This window comes from Apiospora phragmitis, assembly GCF_038363925.1.
Source record: "Apiospora phragmitis strain CBS 135458 chromosome Unknown utg000006l:1.0-5683423.0:1.0-5690449.0, whole genome shotgun sequence".
Lineage (NCBI taxonomy): Eukaryota > Fungi > Ascomycota > Sordariomycetes > Amphisphaeriales > Apiosporaceae > Apiospora > Apiospora phragmitis.
Window position 1 is genome coordinate 2,660,244 of NW_027117404.1, and position 19,392 is coordinate 2,679,635.

The window sequence follows — 19,392 nt, forward strand, 5'->3', positions numbered from 1 at the left end:
GATAAGAGTGTGAAAGTGTGGGGGCGGTTTTATACCAGTCCAATGCTCAATGCTGCTGCTGGCGTTTTCGCGTGGAAGTAACGCAGTGTCCTAACCCACGTGCGCCTCTGTGTTCCTTGATTTGTTGAAGAAGGAACGGCAGACAACTAGAGGCTGTTTGACGAAGTGACGGTCGATCGATACGTGTCGCCAATCCCAAGAGGCTAAATAATCAAACAGGAATGGCAAGTGATGGTGGAAAGTGGTGGTGGGTTGGGTCGAGATTGGAAAGTGTCCAATGGCTTTTGTTTTTTGGAAGTTGCAAACCGGTATATAATGGACCGCAGGGTTAGATGCCTTCTTGCTTATCGGGCAACGTAGGTATGTAAGATGTTGCTGCTGGGCCGATAGGGAGGTATGACACGGAAAGGTTTCGGTGGTGTTTGTATGTATGTTGAGGACGGATAGGCAGGTCCAACGGGCTTCTTTTACTTAACCAAAAGGAACCCAACAAGGACGGGTTCGGGTCTCTCAAAGACTAAAGTTCGTGGAGTGGAAACTTTGAGCAAGCAAGAAGTGGGACACGCGTAGGATGCGTAGAATGCGCCCGCAGCGGGACAAGAACAAGAACGACTCGTCTGGTCCTAATTAACACACACTGGCCACTGGACGGCCTTGCTTGATTGTTTGCTTCGGAATCGTCGATTTTTTTGTGTCTTCCCGACTGGACTTGTTGCACTCGCGAGCTCTGCGCTCTAACAATGACGTGTTGGTTTCTGAGCACTGCCTTTTGGTGCTAATCGGGCCAATCAGGCAATCCACACCTCGTTCTCTGGACTCTCTCTTCGCTCCTCTTCCGAAACCGCTAACACAAGCAATCGGATACTTGTACGATGGGAAGAGGAAGACTAGTGTATAGATGTTGGATGGATGGAGAGATAGATAATAGGTAGAAGACGAAGCACATCAATCAATGAATATACCCGACAACCTGCTTCCTCGTAGGCATGCGAATGTAAAGGTACTTGAGGTATGTACCGACATCCTTGAAACACCACCTTCGATCAGGACAGATAAGGAATAACACTGTCCACCGCTTTTACACAATCGTCTACAGTGTACACAGTCTACAACAGCAATACCGCACGTACAGTATGTGTACTATTCAGATGCATGTCTTCTTCCCTCCCGCTTATCGTATGTTCCCAGTGCTCCATGTCCATGTCCCATGAAAGAAAGGGGCGGGCCAACGCGAAAGAGGACATTATTGATTTAAAATTACATGGAGCAATTTCTGCACCGTGAACCTTCCCACATCCTGGGACGGTTCGAGTCCAGCAGCGTCCAGCCAGTCCAGTGCCTTCTCTGCAATTCCCCCGTCATCGCTTAGCAGCCAAGCCGTTCTGTTTCATTCTGGGCTTGCTCCAGTTCTTTATGCAGATTGTATGTACAACGATCAATCCCCAGGAAAAAAGTTGGAAGGCCGCTGTTCTCTCACCGAACTTAGCAAGGGAGGTGCAACGATGACGGAGGTGGCCATGGGAGAATTGTGGCGTCATCCCACAGAAGCTTGGGGGGGCCGATATACCGATAGACAACCGATAGACATTACACGGAGAGATTGAGGCCGCCAGCGTCGCGTGCTTGTGCGCCCATTTTCGCCATCTTGCATAACGCTATCGATAAGTCAGGCCATCACTTTTGGTGTGCATGTACAACGAGCCGTAAAGTGGTATGATCAATTGATCGATTCCAATTGATGTTGTGTTGGGTGAGACATTGCGTATTCATTTCTTCACTTGTGCGAAGGACAGTCTACATGGCAGTAAAATCTTGATTTGAAGTATACAATGAGGCAAGTCGATATAATCGTACCAAGCAATGCTAATAAGAGGGCATATACACCCCCATAATGGTATCGTATCGTTACTCCGTAGTCCCTGAACAAAAACAATATCAGGACCTCCGACCGTCGCAGTCCAACGCCCAGAGTATGTCTCCAGCCGCCCAAAACGGGTCAGCCAATGAGCAGCAATTCAATTACACATTTCCCCCTCCTTTTCCATCAGTAGAGTAGGGAGGTGGGGTAGGTTTGTAGAAGTAGGTATCGTATCATGTCGTTTCATTCATTCTTCTCTCCAGATATTCAATCTCATCGCGCCACGCTGCTCAGTCGCCGATGGAGCCACCGGACGCCGGTATCCTAGACCAGCCTCACGGTGCGCTGCTGCCTCGTGTGGCGGCCGCAGCGGTGCGGGTGCCGCGGCGAGCTGCGGTAGCACGTCTTGCGCGCGTTGTCCGGGGCCTTGCGCCCGAACTTCTGCGACACCTCGCAGTACTCCATGCCGGCCGGCACCCACTCCTGGATGTGCTTGTGGAGCTCGCAGCGCGAGATGCCGCACTTCCGGCAGTAGACCTGGCCGCGCGGGAGCAGCGCCGCCAGCGACGACGACGAGCCCGCCGAGGCGGCGACGTGGCTGGCCTCGCGGTCGTGCTGCTGCTGCTGGAACTTGACTGCCATGGCGTGGACCGCGTCGGCCTGGGCCTGGTCCTGGGCCTTGGTCGTCGTGATCCCCTGCGCCTTGTTCTTCTCGAGGTCCAGCAGGGGCCCCGCCAGCCGCCACGCCCACTCCATGTCATTGGGGCCCTGGCGCCGCGCCGACAGCGGGACGGTGCCGTGCATGCGGCGGTGGATGGCGTAGAAGTGCCGCGACGCCAGGCCCAGGCAGGTGCTGTCGATGGGGTCGAGCCAGTCGAAGATGGCAAAGTGGATCTCGCCCGGCAGGTGCATGAGCTGGAGCTTCTCGCCCGGCAGCTGGATGAAGGGAATCGGCTCGTAGTCCATCACTGAGTACGACCGCTGCGGCGACGGCAGAGCGGGTCGCACCACCAAAGGCCCGGCACCAGCAGCATGTCCCGGTGGTACCGAGGTAACCACGGGGGTGGGTGGCTGAGGATAGTGTTGTTCTCGATGCTGTTGCGGAGTCATAGGAGATCGCGATGTAGGTGTAGATGTGCGCGATGTGGTAGGGATTTGGAAGTAGGAATCTTGCTCCGACGGCCTCGAAGATGGAGAAAGCCCCTTCTCAAGATGGCCCCGGGGCGTGGAAGGTGCGCCGGGCATGCGGTAGTCGCTGGTGGCTGTGAAGGCACGACGCGGTTGCCGCTGCTGCGTCGTCACCTTCTTGAACCCGGGGTCTTTCTCGTTGGGGGTGTCTTGCTCCAACACGGCTGTTTCGTCAATCGAAGCCAGCTTTAACTCGGCGATGCGACCCCCCATGCCCATCACCTCCGAGGGTGAACGCAAAACCTCAACCATTGCGACTGATTGATTTCTGTACGCAGGGGAGGTCTTGCTAAAGTTCAAGTCGATTTTGAGTATATAGCCACTCAAAATAGTAGTCTCTCTTGATATAGTCCAGTCTGGTCGTCACTGGTCGTGTTACCGCTGTATAGCCGGACACTCGTTCGTATGTGTATGTGGTGTGTGTGTGTATGCCAGTTATGTAATGCTTCGTCGTAAGAGCTGATGAGCCGAATCTGAGTTTGCAGATGGCTGACAACAACTGGGGAAGGCAGTAGCTTATAACAAGTGAATCACAGTTTGTGCCGAGCGAGCTCCGTGAGATCGGTGTAGATTCTGGTCCCGACACTAGCGACTCACGATGGATCCAGAGGCTAGCAAATCTTATAAGCGGGTATGGATGGCACCAGCGGCGTTGTTCTCGGGAACGATTCAGGGCTGGCTTGGGGCTGAGCAGATGATAGTAGTATGTAGTCACGATGCTCCTTTGTCAGGAAAAGATGGGTGTCGTTTGTAGCAATGATGTCGATTCGACTTTTGGGTGGGAAAATGGTAGGTGGTAAATGGCATAGACGTCAGTCCAAGAAATAGGAGGGGACTAGCATTGTTTATTATATGGACACACGACGCAACGCAACAAAGATCTCTCCTCTCTTCTTCCCCATACACACTGGGCAGACTGGCCGGGGCGCTCCTAAAAGCGGCAAATCTACGAGCGACGACATGGTGGAGCCGGTTTACCCACTTCTTTGCTTGTCATTCCCAGATCCCTCCGGAGAAGTACGAGCAGCCAGGAGAATGCTCGCAGGCAGTATTGTATTGGGCAGGGGTTTCCGTTGTTCTCGACGTTTGATAGCGGACGATCGGGAGATGGTGGTGTGACCTGGACCGCCGGCTGCAACCTGCTTGCTTATAGTGCCCTATTCAGCCAGACACACAACCACCACACACGCATACGCCCCCAAAACCAACAAAGCGGCCGAGGCCGAAGCGTCGAAAGACCCTCTGACTTCTCCTCGTAACCCCAGAAGAAGAAGAAGAAGGCTTTACAGCAGCCGTTCCGGGCCTTCCCCCAGAATCGATAGATAACTTTATTCGAGTTGGCCTTGTTTTCCCGACTTACTAGTACAGTACCCCGTGGAAAACGGTGAGCGGCGAGCAAGCCCCCCCAGGCCAAGCAGGCTGTCAGGGGTGATGTGGGCATCGATGGCTTGGCGCCTTCACGATAGTAATAGGGTCCTTCTCGACCCAGTTCTTTTTCCTACCTCGTGCCCAGGCGAGGCCATCCGCCCCACCGGCTAGCACATCGGGAACAGTGCGCATATGTTCTGGGCGTTCTTCAAGAAGCCCTTCCTTGCATCGTTACGTCGCTGCTCAGGGAGAACGAAGCCAGAAAGATACGTGGCCTAGATACGTAATAATACATAGAACCGATTTGGGACGACCGTTGATCACATCCATCATAGCCTCCATCTGAATTTCCCCAGCCCGTCTGCAAAACACGGGGATTCCCCCAGTGAAAATGACGGGCTCGTGACAGAGGCTGAGTGAGTGAATAGTTACCATCACCTCGGGTCATAACTACATACAGAGTTCAGGTCTAACGGTGCAGGCTTCACCTGAGTGCCCCCTTTGAAACACCAGGAGGGAAGGTTCGTACCAAAAAGAGACGGCGCCTTTGCATTTGATGCCTACCCCAATCTTCAACGACTTGACCCTGAAATCGGGGCTGGAGGCAAGATTAAAGTTAGTTGTTAGTATAGCAGCATGCGGAAACATAGGGTTTCTCGTGGTCTACAGAGCGTGCCTATGGAGGCTCTTGTCACTTGTGCTCTCCCTCGAAACGGATGTCGCATAGAATAGTAACCCCCACCCCCATAATCTAGGCAAAAGTTAACACTGTGAATGAATTGTATGTAGCCGCCGGGCTCCGGTGCGAATTAGCCGGCTTGGTCTGGGGGGAGGGGGATCGCTTGTGATGATGTGTGTCGTGGGGTATCGTGAGGTCGCAGATAAACCAATGGAAGGTCAGAATTGGGGCCTCCTTTTGCAACCAACACCCCTTGGCTGCTTGGTCAGGTCTCTTGGTGCTGTCAACCGTAACTTGCATCAAAAAGAAAGACCCCTCCAATCCTCCTCCGATCAGAACTCCGATCCATAGCCCCTCAATCAGAAGCCGCCCTTCTGGGACCTTCAAGAATGACTGACGTCGTTTCGGCGGGGACCGATCACGATAAAAATGGAAACATATAGGAGGTCGGAACGGACTGTATTCCGCTTGGTTCTGTCGTCGTTGATCATTGTCGAGAACAGTAAGGCAAAGCAAACATCACTTTTAATTATGCCGCTGTCAGCTGGCTCGGCTGGGACTGTTGAACTCTAGACCGCCATAACACTGGCCATAAGTCTGTACTGTACCCAGAACTCAAGCCACCGTCGAGCTTTGATGCGCGAAAGTTGCGCTTCTCTTGCACCTCGTCATAGGGGCAGAAGACGGCGTTCTGGACGGAGAGAGACTGGACGCCTGACGTCGCTTTCTTTCCACTTTTTCCCCGGCTTTTCCCTACAAGCCGCGCATTGCGGTGGCAAAAGGGAAACTTGGCCGAATGTCAGCAAGTCAGCAACAGTAACAGCTCATAACAGACAGATATCACCAGAAGCAGCTACATATGCATACATAGACAAAATATGACAGTGACATTGACGGCTGAGATCGGACAACGATTGGCCAGCAGAGGAATTGGCTGAAGCTGGGCTAGGTCGCGCAAGTCGGCGAGGCTTTGGCTATGGATGGAGGCGCATTCCGGGTTCTAGCCTCCCCCCCCCCCCCGGGCGATCCCTTCGTCGTTGCTTCTGTTGTGCGACCTACATTCCCTACCCTCCTTTGTGTGGGCCGATGTCAGGCGACGCAGGAACAATTCCCGTTCGTTCGCTTCGGCCGACGGTCACGTTGTGTAGCGCATTCTAGCCCCCCCCTCGTGCCTTTATTGAAGCCGATGCTCTCTATATTACCCGACAGCCGTCTTTCTTCTTCCATTACGTTGGAATGTGGTGGTAGTGGTTGGTTTAAGGGGGTGTGTGTGTGACATGTGTGTGGTGGATCGTTTTCAGGGTCCTGATCGACGGCTACGATTACCTGAATTGGCAATTCTTTTCCCCCTTCGTGGTGTTGTCGCTGAAGAAGGTGTGTCGTGTCATGTCTCTGGTTGCCGAGACATGACTATATGCACTATGGCCGGGCCAACGGAGAGTCATTACTCGTTGTGACGGTCCGGCCGGATTCTGTCGACAAAATGGCGGAAACAGTGGGACTTGACGGTACTTTCTACTCTTCTAGGTAAAAACGACATCCTTACGGAAGACTTCCCGAGAGAGAGAGAGAGAGCACAGCATGAATCTCCCCCGAAACCGGCCTGTCTGTTGAATTGCGACTCTTTCGAAGTTCGCCCAGGCAATGGCAATGGACAGACATCGGGGTCAACACTCCTAGGCCGTAGCCTGGTTGCCTAGCATTCCACTCGATCAAAGGGCATTGCCAGAGGGACTGTGATTCTTGCATGATTTCCTTGTGTGTACGAGGCATCTCCCTATCAGGACTTGGCGTTGCAGGAGCATCTAACAGAGAGATGCCTAGCAGTCCATTCGAGTCATGACGGGGTCGCATGGTAGAGAGCCAACTTCCCTGCTGCCTGCTTCCGTGGCACAGTGATGATACTGGGACATCGGATGCGCCTGTAGTGATATGCCGTAGATAGTAGGATAAACTCGGAACAGCAGACTATTACTTGCACCCACCTCCACTTACCCTGCGAACCTGCATTAGCATCGTATGGTATATATTACCTCGATGGTGCCATTGTGCTAGTTCTGATCAAGCAGTGCCGGTGTGAAGTTGTATAATAGCTGCGCATTTCCACGATTTACCTGTTCATGCGCCAGCTGCCAGTCTTGATAGTCGCTGCAGTATTGTAGACGAGCTGCAAACTGTACAAAAAGCCGTCAAGGTGCAGCAGATGTATCATCGACGACGAAGACGTTGTGCACAAGCCGAGTTTGTTAAAGTATTGTCATTATGTTGGACGGCGGGTCTGCAATTCCCTACAACTATATGTACAATAACTTACAAAGGTCGTTCTGATCCCGCCTAGCTAACTCGCGTGCTATACACCCTCGGAAGTACGTGTTGCGTTATTTGTCTCGACTCAGACAGTACGCTCCAATATCCCGACTCCTGGGTCATTCTTCGCGGCATCCGCTGCTCGACTTTTGTCGCTGGTCTCAGGAGCTTTTGCGCCTTTGTGTTGCTTCCCCGTTTTTCGTTTCGCAGGTTGTATCAAACCAACAAACAGTAAACCCTTACACCGCGACCCAGATGACGCTAATCACAACATCCATGCCCTTGCTCTCGCCGCCGTCATACTTGAAGCTCCACATGCCATCCGTCTTCTCGTTCCAGAAGGCCTGGGTGGCGGAGTGCATGCCACGGCGCCCCACGTGCGGCTTGCCGTCGGTGGCAGTAGCACCACCGTCGCTGGTGCTGATGCGCGGCTCCTCCCCCCTTGCTGTCGCTGCCGCCCTTGGGCCTGTTCAGAGACGAGGTAGGGACGAGATGCTGGACAATCGTGCTGTTGACGATGAACTTATGCGCAGGCCCTTGAGAGCCTGAGGGGGTGGCTTCGGATATAAGAGCCTTCAAGATGGAGTTCTGGAGATGGTGTACCGAGGCATCAGTATCGAGGAGATTTCCGACAAAAAATCGCCGTTATCGGAATTGCGACAACGTGGCGGATGAGGGATAACAGCACGTACGATAATGGACGAGTTCCAATGCTCAACCTTGGCATGTTCGTAGTATTCGGCACCACCGATGGCGCTTTGGCAAGCCTAATTCATAGTTGAAACCCCGTTCAGTCATCATGATCTTTGAAATGTTGGTGCGATGGAATCGGTCGGCGAACATACATCGGTGGCAATCTGCCGCAGCCGGGTTGCGCCAACAGGCTACACGAGGCATGGGAGTTAGCGAAAAGTTGCCGGTAAAGGTCGATCGCAGGGATCGCATACAATGTTGTTAGGTGTAGCCATTGTTGTATTTGATGAATATGCGCCGGAGGCAGAGTATATCTGTATCTGAGCTGGAGCGCGACTTGATTGATGCGTGGGCGACAATTGTTCGGCCAAGACGGGGATGGTGGTGAAAATGCTGCGACAAGCGCTTACGGAACAGACGGCCTAGGAGCTACAGTCTTGCGGTTTCAATGAAGTAATGGTTGATGCTGTAATCGTTACGGTTACGCGCGCAGTTCAGTAGTAGATGATGAGTTCTGTTGTATGTAGGGGGGTAAGGTAGCAGCAAGCAGGCTGTCGGGTAGGTTAGATTAGCAGCAGCTCCGGCCTCCTCCGTTTTTCCCTGTCTCATTTGCTCCAGCACTTTTTGGGCGAGGGAGGATTGGAGATGTGCATATGCAGTGTGGCCCGCGCATTTTCCCAGGCGCTAAGACCATCTGAGCCAAAATTGAAAAGGGTGTCAGCAGAAAACGAGAAGCTTCAAAGCTTGAAGTCATCTTGTCTCTGGCATCGCGGGGCCAGAGAAGCAAAGGCACGTGAGAGTGGGAAGCTTGTCATGTTGTGTGTGGTACAGTACGCTCATACACGAGGCATGTATCACTTCAACTCTGCTACCCGGCAGTTGATGTCTGTGTGAGCCTCAGCCAATGATAGCAATGCTCCTTTGACCTACACGATGAGGCAGGACTACCGACATTTGTGTTTTAATTGATTGCAGTGCCACTTCTTTGATGTGATCTGATTATCAGATCCTGTTCCTATGACTCCCAGAATTTAAAGTAGGAGCATACCTACATATTTATATTATAATTATGACAGAGAGTGGTATCGTGGTTCCAGAGTATTAACTACATGTAAACAGCCGGGTGGAATTCTCTTTGCTGTCCCCGAGCGCCTCGCCGTAGCAACGATTGATTCAAGTGACAGCAAATCCATTATGACATAATGCAAAGAAGCGCCTAGGTTACCTATTGGGCCAAACAAGAAAAAGGCTCTATGGGCCCCGTCCATACACTCCCAAAGGCTGATGAGTGAAGCAGGCCACCCAACTGCGATTACCTGGGCTCAGACTGGATATGTACCTACAAGATAACTATCGTGAGCATCGTTACTGAGGAATGAGATAGGATAGGACCTTTGTGTAACGAGTATACCCTGCAACATGGCGACCAGTCAGAAAAGGGAATGTGCCCACGTGCCTGGCTTTGGTGCCGTGGATGGGCTTTCCAGTCAACGGGCAGAGTGGGGGCGTTCAGTTGCTGCAGGACGTGTACCGAAGTACCCTCAAAACAACCGAAAACATGAAGTAAATAGCCCGCTCGGTTCTTCTCGCCAGCCAGTCAGAGGCCAGCCTCAGCCCAGATCATGCACGAAAGCGGGCATCTCTCGGTGGCTTCTGTCAGCAGTAGCTCTTGCGATCAAAGCAATTGAAGCTTCTGATTCGATACATACCTACGCTGTTCGTCATTTTCTCTTTACTTACATCTGCATACACGGATACATACTGTTGACTTACTTTCTATTCTTCTGCCCCAGCCCGGCCAATTCGTTCGGGAAACTTGGACTCTTGATTATTCTTTCGTTGTGTCGTGGGAAGACCCCGGAAAGTTTTGTTGTTTTTGCCCGAATCTGTAGGTGTTGTTGTTTCCGTGTGCGCTGCGTTGCTACCTCAACGTCCAAGCAGCGATATGTTTGCCACTCCTCCATCTCGCTGTATCTCCAACTTCCAGATGAACTAACCAGATTCCGTGTCTTTCAGTCGTTACCCTGTCCCGTCCCGCTGTCGTACAACCTTCAACAAACTCTTTGTGCTGTCAACCACCAACGACCAACCGGGACGCTCTCCGTCTTGTATTCCGCCCAAAACAAATATGTCGAGCCAACCTTTGCTCCAGACCGCCCCAGGTAAATAACGAGTTCCATGATACCTATTCCGAACCCGGCCACGCCCGACTGACCGCGATTGTTTCCTCCTCTGCCAACAGGCAAGCGCATAGCTCTGCCCACCCGCGTCGAGCCCAAGGTCTTCTTCGCCAACGAGCGAACCTTCCTGTCATGGCTCAACTTCACCGTCGTCCTGGGCGCCCTGGCCATCGGCATGCTGAACTTTGGTGACCGGCCCGCCTTCATCTCGGCCTTCCTCTTCACCGGCGTGGCCATGCTCACCATGATCTACGCCCTTGTAACCTATCACTGGCGAGCGAGCTCCATACGCAGGAGGGGACAGGCCGGGTTTGACGATCGCTACGGCCCGACCCTCCTGGCCATCGTCTTGCTGCTAGCCGTCATTGTCAATTTCGTCCTCCGCATCGCCTACCGCGAAAAGCGAGTCTCAGGAGTAACTCGAGTCCAATGTATAACAACCTGCGAAACCGGGGCTAAGCCTGGTATGAACTGATATACCAGTATCAGCTGCCGACTACGAAGAAACCGACTAGCGCATGATGAGCTGGCGGCTCGACGAGACATGGAGAAGTCTGTTACGTGCTGATGCAGACAGCGTTGCGAGGGAGAAGTGAGATTGAGACGGTGCTGAGTTGTATCATCCGGCGCACAGCGAAGAGAAGAAAATTGAAGTTTGGTACATAAGGAAACGAACGCGGTGCATCTTGAGGGACTGCAGCAATGCGTTGTACATAATATCATTATCAGTGGGTATCAAAATTGTATAGAAGTTCTGGGTATCTCAAAATACAGGCCCAAAGCGATATAGAACACTACCGCGATGTCCGATCTCTTAGCACTCGAAATCCGAGTTCCGTTTTCTATATTAAACAAAAGGGGGCCGAGTGAACATCCGAACAAGTTCTAGACCTCGAGAATCTGTAATACTCGAAGCATATTATTCTCGATAAGTGCTCATACCTCATGAGCCACGCACGAACCCTCTTTCTCTTGAACAATGAGGAACTTGGTAGTAAGCTCTCAAGATGGCAGCCAGGCGTTCTCTTACTTCTGCTTAGCATCCCACCCAAGCAGATATCATATGACCGCCGTAGGTTGTTGAGGGTCTCCATGCTTTACGTGACCTATTTCATTCATGTTATCACGTAGTCTAAGAGTCGATGATGTAGATCCATGCAGGTGATTCATGTTCAAGTTTCGACCGGGTCATCATTCGTCTGCTCGCCATAGCGCCTCCGCAGTTCATCGTTCGGTGTGGTTGACAAGAACAGACTCATCACCGGCACCGCGCGAATCTTTGGCGTGCCCTCAATGGCACGTTCGAAGGGAGTCTTCATCTGTTCGAAGTCGTCATCTTCATCGTCGTTCTCGTCTTGTTCCTTCTCCTGCTGCCCTTGTTGTCGCTGCTCCTCCTCGTCGTTGTCGGCGGTCACCTCCTTATTGGCCTGGTCGGGTTGGTGTCCAAGTATCGTATCATCGATCACGGTCTTCCCCTCCTCCCGACCACCAGAGCCTCCTCCTTTCTGGCGATTCATCTCTTTGTTCTCCGCGCCTAGCGCGATGTACTGATACCACCGCCTGGTTTCGTCCTGGTGGCCGCCGCTGCCCTTCAGCATCTCCCGCTTGGCGATCTCGGCAATGCTGATCAGCTTCCCAGCATCAGAGGCGCGGGCGCGCAAGACCGAGACCCGTGGCCGCTCTTTCGACACCGGCTGGAGATGGCGCAGGACGGACGACACCTTCTTCTGGATCTTGGACGAAGAGATCACCGAGTGCGTCTGCACGTCGTACTTGGCCTCGACCGCGGCGAGTATCTTGGCATCGCTTGATGCGGTGATGTTCAGTGTCGACGCCAGTCGCGGTCTTTTTTTGCTGGATGTCGACGTCGACGTCGTTGTCGTTGTATTGGTGGTTGCGGGGTCGTCTGGCGCCGGCGGCTCGCTGCGCTTGCGCTTTGTGGATGTGGTCATGTTGCCGCCGAGGCGGCTTTGTTGCGCCAAGGGTTCCTGTGTCGTTGCCATTGTCCCTCTCCCCCTTCCTGACGCCGCAGTTTTCAAACTCCTATCGTCACGTCCGAGCTTTGGTCGTTTCGGATTTTCGATCGCTTTGCCAGACGGGTTTGGTTTGGTTTGGGCATCGTTGTTTGCGTTCGTGGGGGAGCGGGATCATCATCTCCAAAAATTCACGGTTACATAAGCGGCGCTGGACCTTATCGATAAGGCCTAAGGCTTCCCTGGGCGCGACTTATCCATGCATCCATCTTCTACATATCTACGATTCGCACGTGCCGGGAAGGGCCTTATTTGAGCTCCCCGTCATGACATGCCCGTTATCTAAACCATTGAACTACAGTTCAGGATTCTGCTAACGTTGAGATACGGAATAACGCCTTTTGGACCGTCCAATACACGTCTGAGTCGAAATCAACGTTGAAAGACTTTTTAACGCTTTAGATTTTTAACAGCTATTCCAGCGTTGATTCTATACCAAATACACGTCAAAGGCTTTGCCGCGTGTTTATTCTAATGAATATGTAGTTGCACTACGGTTGGTCTGAGCGTTGATTAGATCCAGCATTTTCTGCTACGGTAGTTGTCACTCTTACGGAATGTCGATATGCCCTCCCTCCCATTATGTACATAGCAAGCGCTGCCCAGGAAACCGTCCCGAATGCGTACGAAGCCGGCGGGCGGCACTCACATAACCAAGAGAGGTAACCTGCATGGAATGCGTCACACAAGGTTTCAGGTATTGCCTTTCTCAGCCAATGCTCTGTGGTCTAAGTATGTTGCAACGTAATGCGATATCATACCATTCATTCATGTTCTTCATTTCTGTGCCTACGCAGCGGGCAAGTTACCTTTTACGACTACGTACGTGATAGCTCCTCGATGGTCTGATTATGGTTGGTTGATCTCCCATCCTCGATCCCCCATGCTAGTCTCATGCAGCCATCATTGATCGGGCTCGCGCCAAGCTTTATTCGAGACCCATGATCCCTGCCCGCCCACAAGCCCACCTAACTCGGGTGCATCAAGAATACTCTGCTCATAAGAATATTCGCGATAGCTACTGTCTATTCAAGGATCCAGCTTAGCCAGGCACAAGCTTCCGGTTCGTTTCTCGTGACCCTTTCTGCGACTTCTAAGACTGCATGGCCTTTGGGCTTCCTGGAAAATGGCCATCTACTTTGAACGTGAGCGTGCCGACAAAGGTGTTCATATCGCGCTACAGGACACGATATCATGCAAGCATTCCCGCATCCCATAGCTCGGGCTGGCAAACGGGGCAAAGTATGAAACATGCATCCGGATATCATCGACGAGGTCACAATGCGACCGCACATGCAGCACTGGATGCTTTCCCTGCCACTACGTACAGCTTGACTGACGAAGGCCCCGGATGCTGTTCTAGTGCCCCTCAATACTAGTACTACGCCACGGAATCAGGGACTTGAGGCTAAGCCTGGATCGAGAGGTATTCCTGAACAGCTTCGATAAGACGAATGCGCTATATCCTATCGCTCTGCGCTGGTTTTATAGCTCGAGGCGCTAGCAAGGCAGGTTGTCTGAAACTGTCTCTTTTGCTTATCTAGTCGGTTGACGTATCGTATTACACAGACCCTTCATGCAAGCTACTATCGCGAGATTTATTATCTTGAGTCTTGGAGCCTATCATGCTTGGAATCCTCCGCTTCAGCTTTGGACTCTGCATTAATATAAACACAAAAGAATGAATGCAAAGTTACAGAGGCAGCGGTTCAATATGATACAAACCACCTGCGTAAGCGACTCGCCCGGGGGGTGCATATACCTTATTCGTTTTCATTTGTTTGCCAGTCAACTGCCTTGCATAGATTCCAACTCCGCTTGTGGGCACTACTGGCCCTAGTCCCAGGACTTACACCTAGTAGTGCTATATGGACAACATAGTATCTGGACCCTCATGTCATGGCTGCTTGGCTCGACTTGTGAATCCTCGGTTCATGGTGATGGCATATATCCTCTTCTCGAGTTTTGTCACTTGTCACTCCAGGGCCGTGTTGTGTAGTTACGTGTAGGCATCTTGACCGCCACCTTGGCGACTCCATATGACAACACAGATGGATAGACTCCATTGCTGGGCCTTAGTTGCATCTTCTCCGTTCGAGATACAGTACGGTTGGCAGTCGTTGGACTTTGCGATCCAACCTCCTGCAGCATACACATTCCTAACCTAATTATTGCTTACTATTTTCGTCACCGCGAGGGAAAATAGTAACCCTGCAGCCCAGTACAATTTGGAATCCCTCCCACGTCGGCTGGTTGGGGCTTATCTAGGCGCTGACTTGCAACCCTTTACCGGATATCATACCTACAATTCCGTACGGAGTACATACCAACGAGAATAGAAATAAAAAAGGACGAGCACAAGGGTCGGGCAAGCAAACCCAAGATCGTGCAGAGTTCCGACCTCTCTTTTGCCGTTCTTATAGGACGGCCTACTGGACATCCCGGGACCAAGTGACTTGAACTTGCACACACACCCGTATGCAATAGGCCATCTCCATTCGTCACAATCCAACAGGGAGGTGGACGAAGGTGGACAGCCACTAGCAAGGCAACAGGGTCCCCGGCCTCTCTGCTCTCTGCCCCGACCCCCTGTTGTCTGTCCTCCCAAGCACCAAGAAACAAGTTGGTTTCCACCCCCCAGGAGATAGCGGACTTGGAACACGGGCTGCACATTGCTTGGAACGAGTTTGGATCTGGAACTGGAACGACAGCTCCATTACGGCTCCATCCATCCACCCCATAAAACTCGTCTTGGCAGCGCAGAAGAAGCAGCAGAGAAGCAGCGCAAGTCCAGAAGTCCAGAAGTCCAGAAGCAATACTACCCAAAAGTCGCGCGGCCTCTCATCCAGATTACGACACGACAAAACAATCGAGCAATCACCGGCTGCACGCCCGACGGTTTTTACCTTCCGCAACACTGCATCTCGCCAAAACTGCAAAGACGCGCGCGACCAAAAAACAACAACAGACCTCGCAACAAACCCGAAGTGAACGAACGTTGTGCATATCGCTTTTTCTCGTTTCCCGTTCTTCGTTCATTTCGCACATTCCTTTTTTTTGGTGTCTTCATTTTCCCCAAAGTGTCGCATCAATCAAACAACTTCTGACTTGCTCGTCAACACTCACCCTCGGTCATTACACGACTTTCTAATACCCGTCAATTGACAACCTGTTTAATCGCCTTTCCAACCAGCAACCCACCACCAAAAGTCTCGCCGGTCGCATAGACTTGATACGAAACCAAAAGACTCATACGAACCTCTCATTTAATTGAGAAGGAACTTTTTAATTGCGCGATCGCATTTTGGGGCCATTTTCGTCGGGTTCGGTGGACGGAAGCTGCTTGCACCTGCCTGCTGCTGCCTACCCTTCCACAACTTGTTTTGCGCAATCGCCTCGGACGCCTCTGACTGGCCCTGTGCTGCTGCCCGCCAACAAAAGTCGGGTTGCATCGTTTTCGCATTGCAAACGCATTGCGCAGCCCCCTTTCGCCGTCCCCTTGTACATATATATTAGCGAAAAAGGGTGTCCCCTTCGCATTCCTTCGAATTCCAGGCGCCACTCTTTCCCGCGGTTGTTGCCCACTGCTCCCTCCCTCGTTCCCTGACTGACTCGGACTGAGTTTCGTTGGGTTTGACGGTGGCCACATCATCGTCCCGTCTAAAAAAAGAGGAGAGCGTCTAGCGGAGCCCTTTTTACTTCATTAAGCGGTCGCAAACCAACCCGGGGGTGGTTTATCTTCACCACTGAACTCTCTCGCGCGACAGACGGCAGCCACGTTTTCCCTCCAAAAAGGGCTTCACTGCTCTGTTCTGCTCACTAAACCTTTGCTGTTTCGCTGTTTGCCTGCCTGTCGGGCCTTGGGGTGCAGTAATCAGCAGCGAATTAAAACGGGAGGCCCCCAAGTAATAAGCGCAATTACTTTTTTGGGGTGCCTGTGCTAATAGTGCCAAGCTGGTGCCAATCAATTTCCCCCCTCCCCTCCCTTTTCTCACTCTCCATCCGAGCTTACGGTCTGTCCTTTTGGCCCCGATCCCCCGATCGCTGCCTTCGCTCCCTTTTCTTCCCTGCAAGAACTCCCCAGAAGGTGCAGGACAGTGTTACGTCAGCCTTGCCTTCCCCCCAAATCGTCCGCACCTCGCCTCGATTTCACTTTCCCCCTTTGTGTCGGCCAGGCTCACTCAACCTTTGGCAACCTTGCTTACTGCCAACCTTACGTGTCGCAAACCACTTTCAACGCTGCAAACAAAGGCCTATTTTGAGGAAATAAGGTCTTTCAACGCCCCAAAGGAATCCCCCAACTTCTCATCTTTTTTTTGTGAGTAGGGTATGCTCATGTTCCGATTTTGGGGCTCAGATTCAAGGGGTAGCGACAAGCCTGAGCAGGTACTCCATCAATCCATGCTTGATTTTGCGAAACCCGTGCAGTCGTTAGTGTCAGAGCCGTGCAAAGTGACGTCGCCGTCACGTCCTCCGAAGCGCCGGAGGCAGAGCAACGCTGCGATAGCGTCGCAACCAGCTGCAGCTGCTTTTGCAGTGAAGCGGTTAAGGGTAGATGAGGATGACCAAGATGAGAATAGGCCGAAGAAGAAGATAGCGTTGGTGGCCCAGGGGGCGGAGGATGAAGCCGTGCGATCTCAGGCGCCGCCGACGCCGCAGTCGCAAACACTGCCACAGTCGCGCCGCGGGTCAGCCGAGTTGGAACACGCAAAGGAAATCATCCAACACCAGTTTAGTCACGATATTTTACTCAAGCACAACGAGCTTCGTTTGATACAGCAAGAACTGGCCAAATGCCAGGTCGCTTTGGAACAGTTGCGCCGGTGTCACTTGATCCCGTACCCGTCAACGCCCCGACGCCCGATCAGATGCTGCAGATTAGCAGTGGAATGGGACCTGCACTGAAGGCGAAAGCCGGTGACAAGGTGCCTCAGTGGGCGCCTCCGTTCGGTGTCACTAATGGGCCATATGCGCGTCACTACGCCAAGTGGCTCATTCCCGACCCCAAATTTGATGGTATCGTGCCAGAGTCGTCGGTGCATGCTGAGTCCACTAGGTTCAGGAATGGCGTTGAGAGCAGGTCGATGAGAAACAGCTTTGGCGAGGGTAGGAGTTATGCCGGCCAAAGGGCGACCTCCCCGTGGCTCAGCCGGTCAGAAGCTGCATGCCCTGTCGAATGGTTATCCTCAGCCTAAAGACAAGGCCGGTCCATGTGTGCTAAAGCGCTCCGACGGCAAGACCGTGAAGCTGGTCTGCCTCGACTGTAATCGGGAGAACTTCTCCAGCACGCAAGGGTTCATTAACCATTGTCGTATTGCTCACAAGCGCGATTTCAAGAGTCACGAAGAGGCGGCTGTTGCCTGCGGTCATCCTATTGAAGTGGAGGAGGCCCGTGGTGAAGCCCAGGAGGTGAAGCCGGCGGCTGTCAGCGCCAGCATCGCCAACCCTGCCGCTGCCATTTCTACTACCCCAACAGTGGCCACTGGACTCGTGCATCCATTTGCCCGCCAGAATGGGCTTGCTGAATCTGAACCTTATTTCTCGGTTATCGCTCGAATTAAGGAATCTATGGACATGTTCAAGAAGGGTCAGCTTCCGAATGTCAAGTCGATACCTGGCGTGCCGAGTACGCCTGTCTCGGCGAAGCCATCCAAGTTCGCGGCGTCATCGGACTCGCCTCATCTGTCTCGCCTCCTTCAGAGCCGTGGCAAGTCTATGAATCTGAGCGAGCTGGTCCGTGACGCGAAGACTAAGATCAACCTGGACGAAGTCCTGTCGCCCGAAGATGAAGCTTTTGAGGAAGCTGAGCCGTCATCTTTGTTGCCCAACGGCAGTGACCAGGGTGCGGTAATGAGAATGCCCCGTGTACCTGCTCGGACAGCCAAATCACCCATTCCTCTGCCTTCAACAACTCGCCCAGTGAGCAGCAAAGGCCGCCCTCCTGTCGGACTCCCCGTCGGAGCGTATGCCACACCCATACCTACCCCGGCTGCACGGGCGGCTCCCGAGCAAGAACCGGAGCTGCCGCGCCTTGAAGAAATGGAACTGGAACTTAGCCCGAACACAGCCATCAGCAATAACGCGCCATCACTCGTTAGCGACGACGGTGAATATGACGACTCGGTGGACGGTTCCTCGGACGAGTCGGTAGCCAACGATAGTCTCGATGCTGAGTCCATGTCAGACGTCGCGGAGATCGGTTTTGATGACGATCACGTCGGACCCCGAGGCATTCGTCACCATCGCGGGTCAACTGCTGGGCACACAGCGGTGCGGCTCCGTAAGGAGGACAACAAGCACGTGACTATTGTGAGCCCCGTTAAGAACGATGGTGGTCCCAAGAAACGCGGTCGGCCCGCCAAGGGAACGTAGCTCGGCAAACCTGCTGCATATTCAATCTTGGCGACACTATCAAGTGGCGTCAACCAATCAAATCATTCATGGGCAAGACTCATGACACTTCTCACCCCTCTTGTTGGATTATACTGGATTCTTGGAAGAGACCCTTTTGCAAATACAAACTTTTAGTAGCGATTAATTTTTTTGAGACACGACTATCTATATACACGCCGCGCGGTTGAGCAGCGCTGGTCGGCACGGATCGACAGATACGCTGTCCCTGGCTGATATCTGCCAGCGAAACGATGAAGAAGCAAGCACATAGCGGCGTTGGAAGGCAGAAGGGGTTAGCGAATGCTTTTTTATTTATTGTCATGTCCCTTCTTTCGGTTGTAGAATTCTAAAGGGGAACTCGAATGTATGGATGGATGGATGGACGAGGTTTTTATTCCAAGGCTTTTTCACGAAAGGGAGGAGTAGGGGTTGACACACCCACAGACAGAACGCAAGACGGCATGCATGATGAGACGATAAGCAGGAAGGCGAGGCGTGTGTCTTATTTCCGGCTGCTTTCCACGGAGTGTCTGTACTCATTAAACTCCCCCTTTTTCTGTATATATGTACACAAACCACCAAGACTTCTCTGTACAAAGAAAACGTCAATAGTCAAAGATTAGGCGGAAATCCGATTTTGAGTCCGCCTTACCAAAATGTTGTCTTCAATGCTGTGAACTGTCAAGAGCTTCC

The 19,392-nt window shown here is 52.5% G+C and overlaps 5 protein-coding genes across 5 annotated transcripts; 2 read left to right on the plus strand and 3 right to left on the minus strand.

Annotated features, from left to right (window-relative positions):
* Window positions 1-2,182: 2,182 nt before the first annotated feature.
* On the minus strand, window positions 2,183-3,298 carry PG994_006089 (f-box domain containing protein; the record flags this gene model as incomplete). Its single annotated transcript, XM_066857498.1, has 1 exon — window positions 2,183-3,298. The coding sequence occupies one exon, from the start codon at window positions 3,296-3,298 to the stop codon at window positions 2,183-2,185; it is 1,116 nt and encodes a 371-aa protein (XP_066716767.1).
* A 4,341-nt stretch (window positions 3,299-7,639) lies between these two features.
* On the minus strand, window positions 7,640-8,368 carry PG994_006090 (uncharacterized protein; the record flags this gene model as incomplete). Its single annotated transcript, XM_066857499.1, has 5 exons — window positions 7,640-7,834; window positions 7,902-7,988; window positions 8,093-8,167; window positions 8,246-8,284; window positions 8,348-8,368. The coding sequence occupies 5 exons, from the start codon at window positions 8,366-8,368 to the stop codon at window positions 7,640-7,642; spliced, it is 417 nt and encodes a 138-aa protein (XP_066716768.1).
* Window positions 8,369-10,221: 1,853 nt separating this feature from the next.
* On the plus strand, window positions 10,222-10,788 carry PG994_006091 (uncharacterized protein; the record flags this gene model as incomplete). The annotated part of the gene is made up of 3 exons (XM_066857500.1): window positions 10,222-10,255; window positions 10,336-10,704; window positions 10,757-10,788. The coding sequence occupies 3 exons, from the start codon at window positions 10,222-10,224 to the stop codon at window positions 10,786-10,788; spliced, it is 435 nt and encodes a 144-aa protein (XP_066716769.1).
* A 657-nt stretch (window positions 10,789-11,445) lies between these two features.
* On the minus strand, window positions 11,446-12,225 carry PG994_006092 (uncharacterized protein; the record flags this gene model as incomplete). Its single annotated transcript, XM_066857501.1, has 1 exon — window positions 11,446-12,225. The coding sequence occupies one exon, from the start codon at window positions 12,223-12,225 to the stop codon at window positions 11,446-11,448; it is 780 nt and encodes a 259-aa protein (XP_066716770.1).
* Window positions 12,226-16,635: 4,410 nt separating this feature from the next.
* Window positions 16,636-18,678, plus strand: PG994_006093 (uncharacterized protein; the record flags this gene model as incomplete). Its single annotated transcript, XM_066857502.1, has 3 exons — window positions 16,636-17,041; window positions 17,086-17,412; window positions 17,456-18,678. The coding sequence occupies 3 exons, from the start codon at window positions 16,636-16,638 to the stop codon at window positions 18,676-18,678; spliced, it is 1,956 nt and encodes a 651-aa protein (XP_066716771.1).
* Window positions 18,679-19,392: the final 714 nt, after the last annotated feature.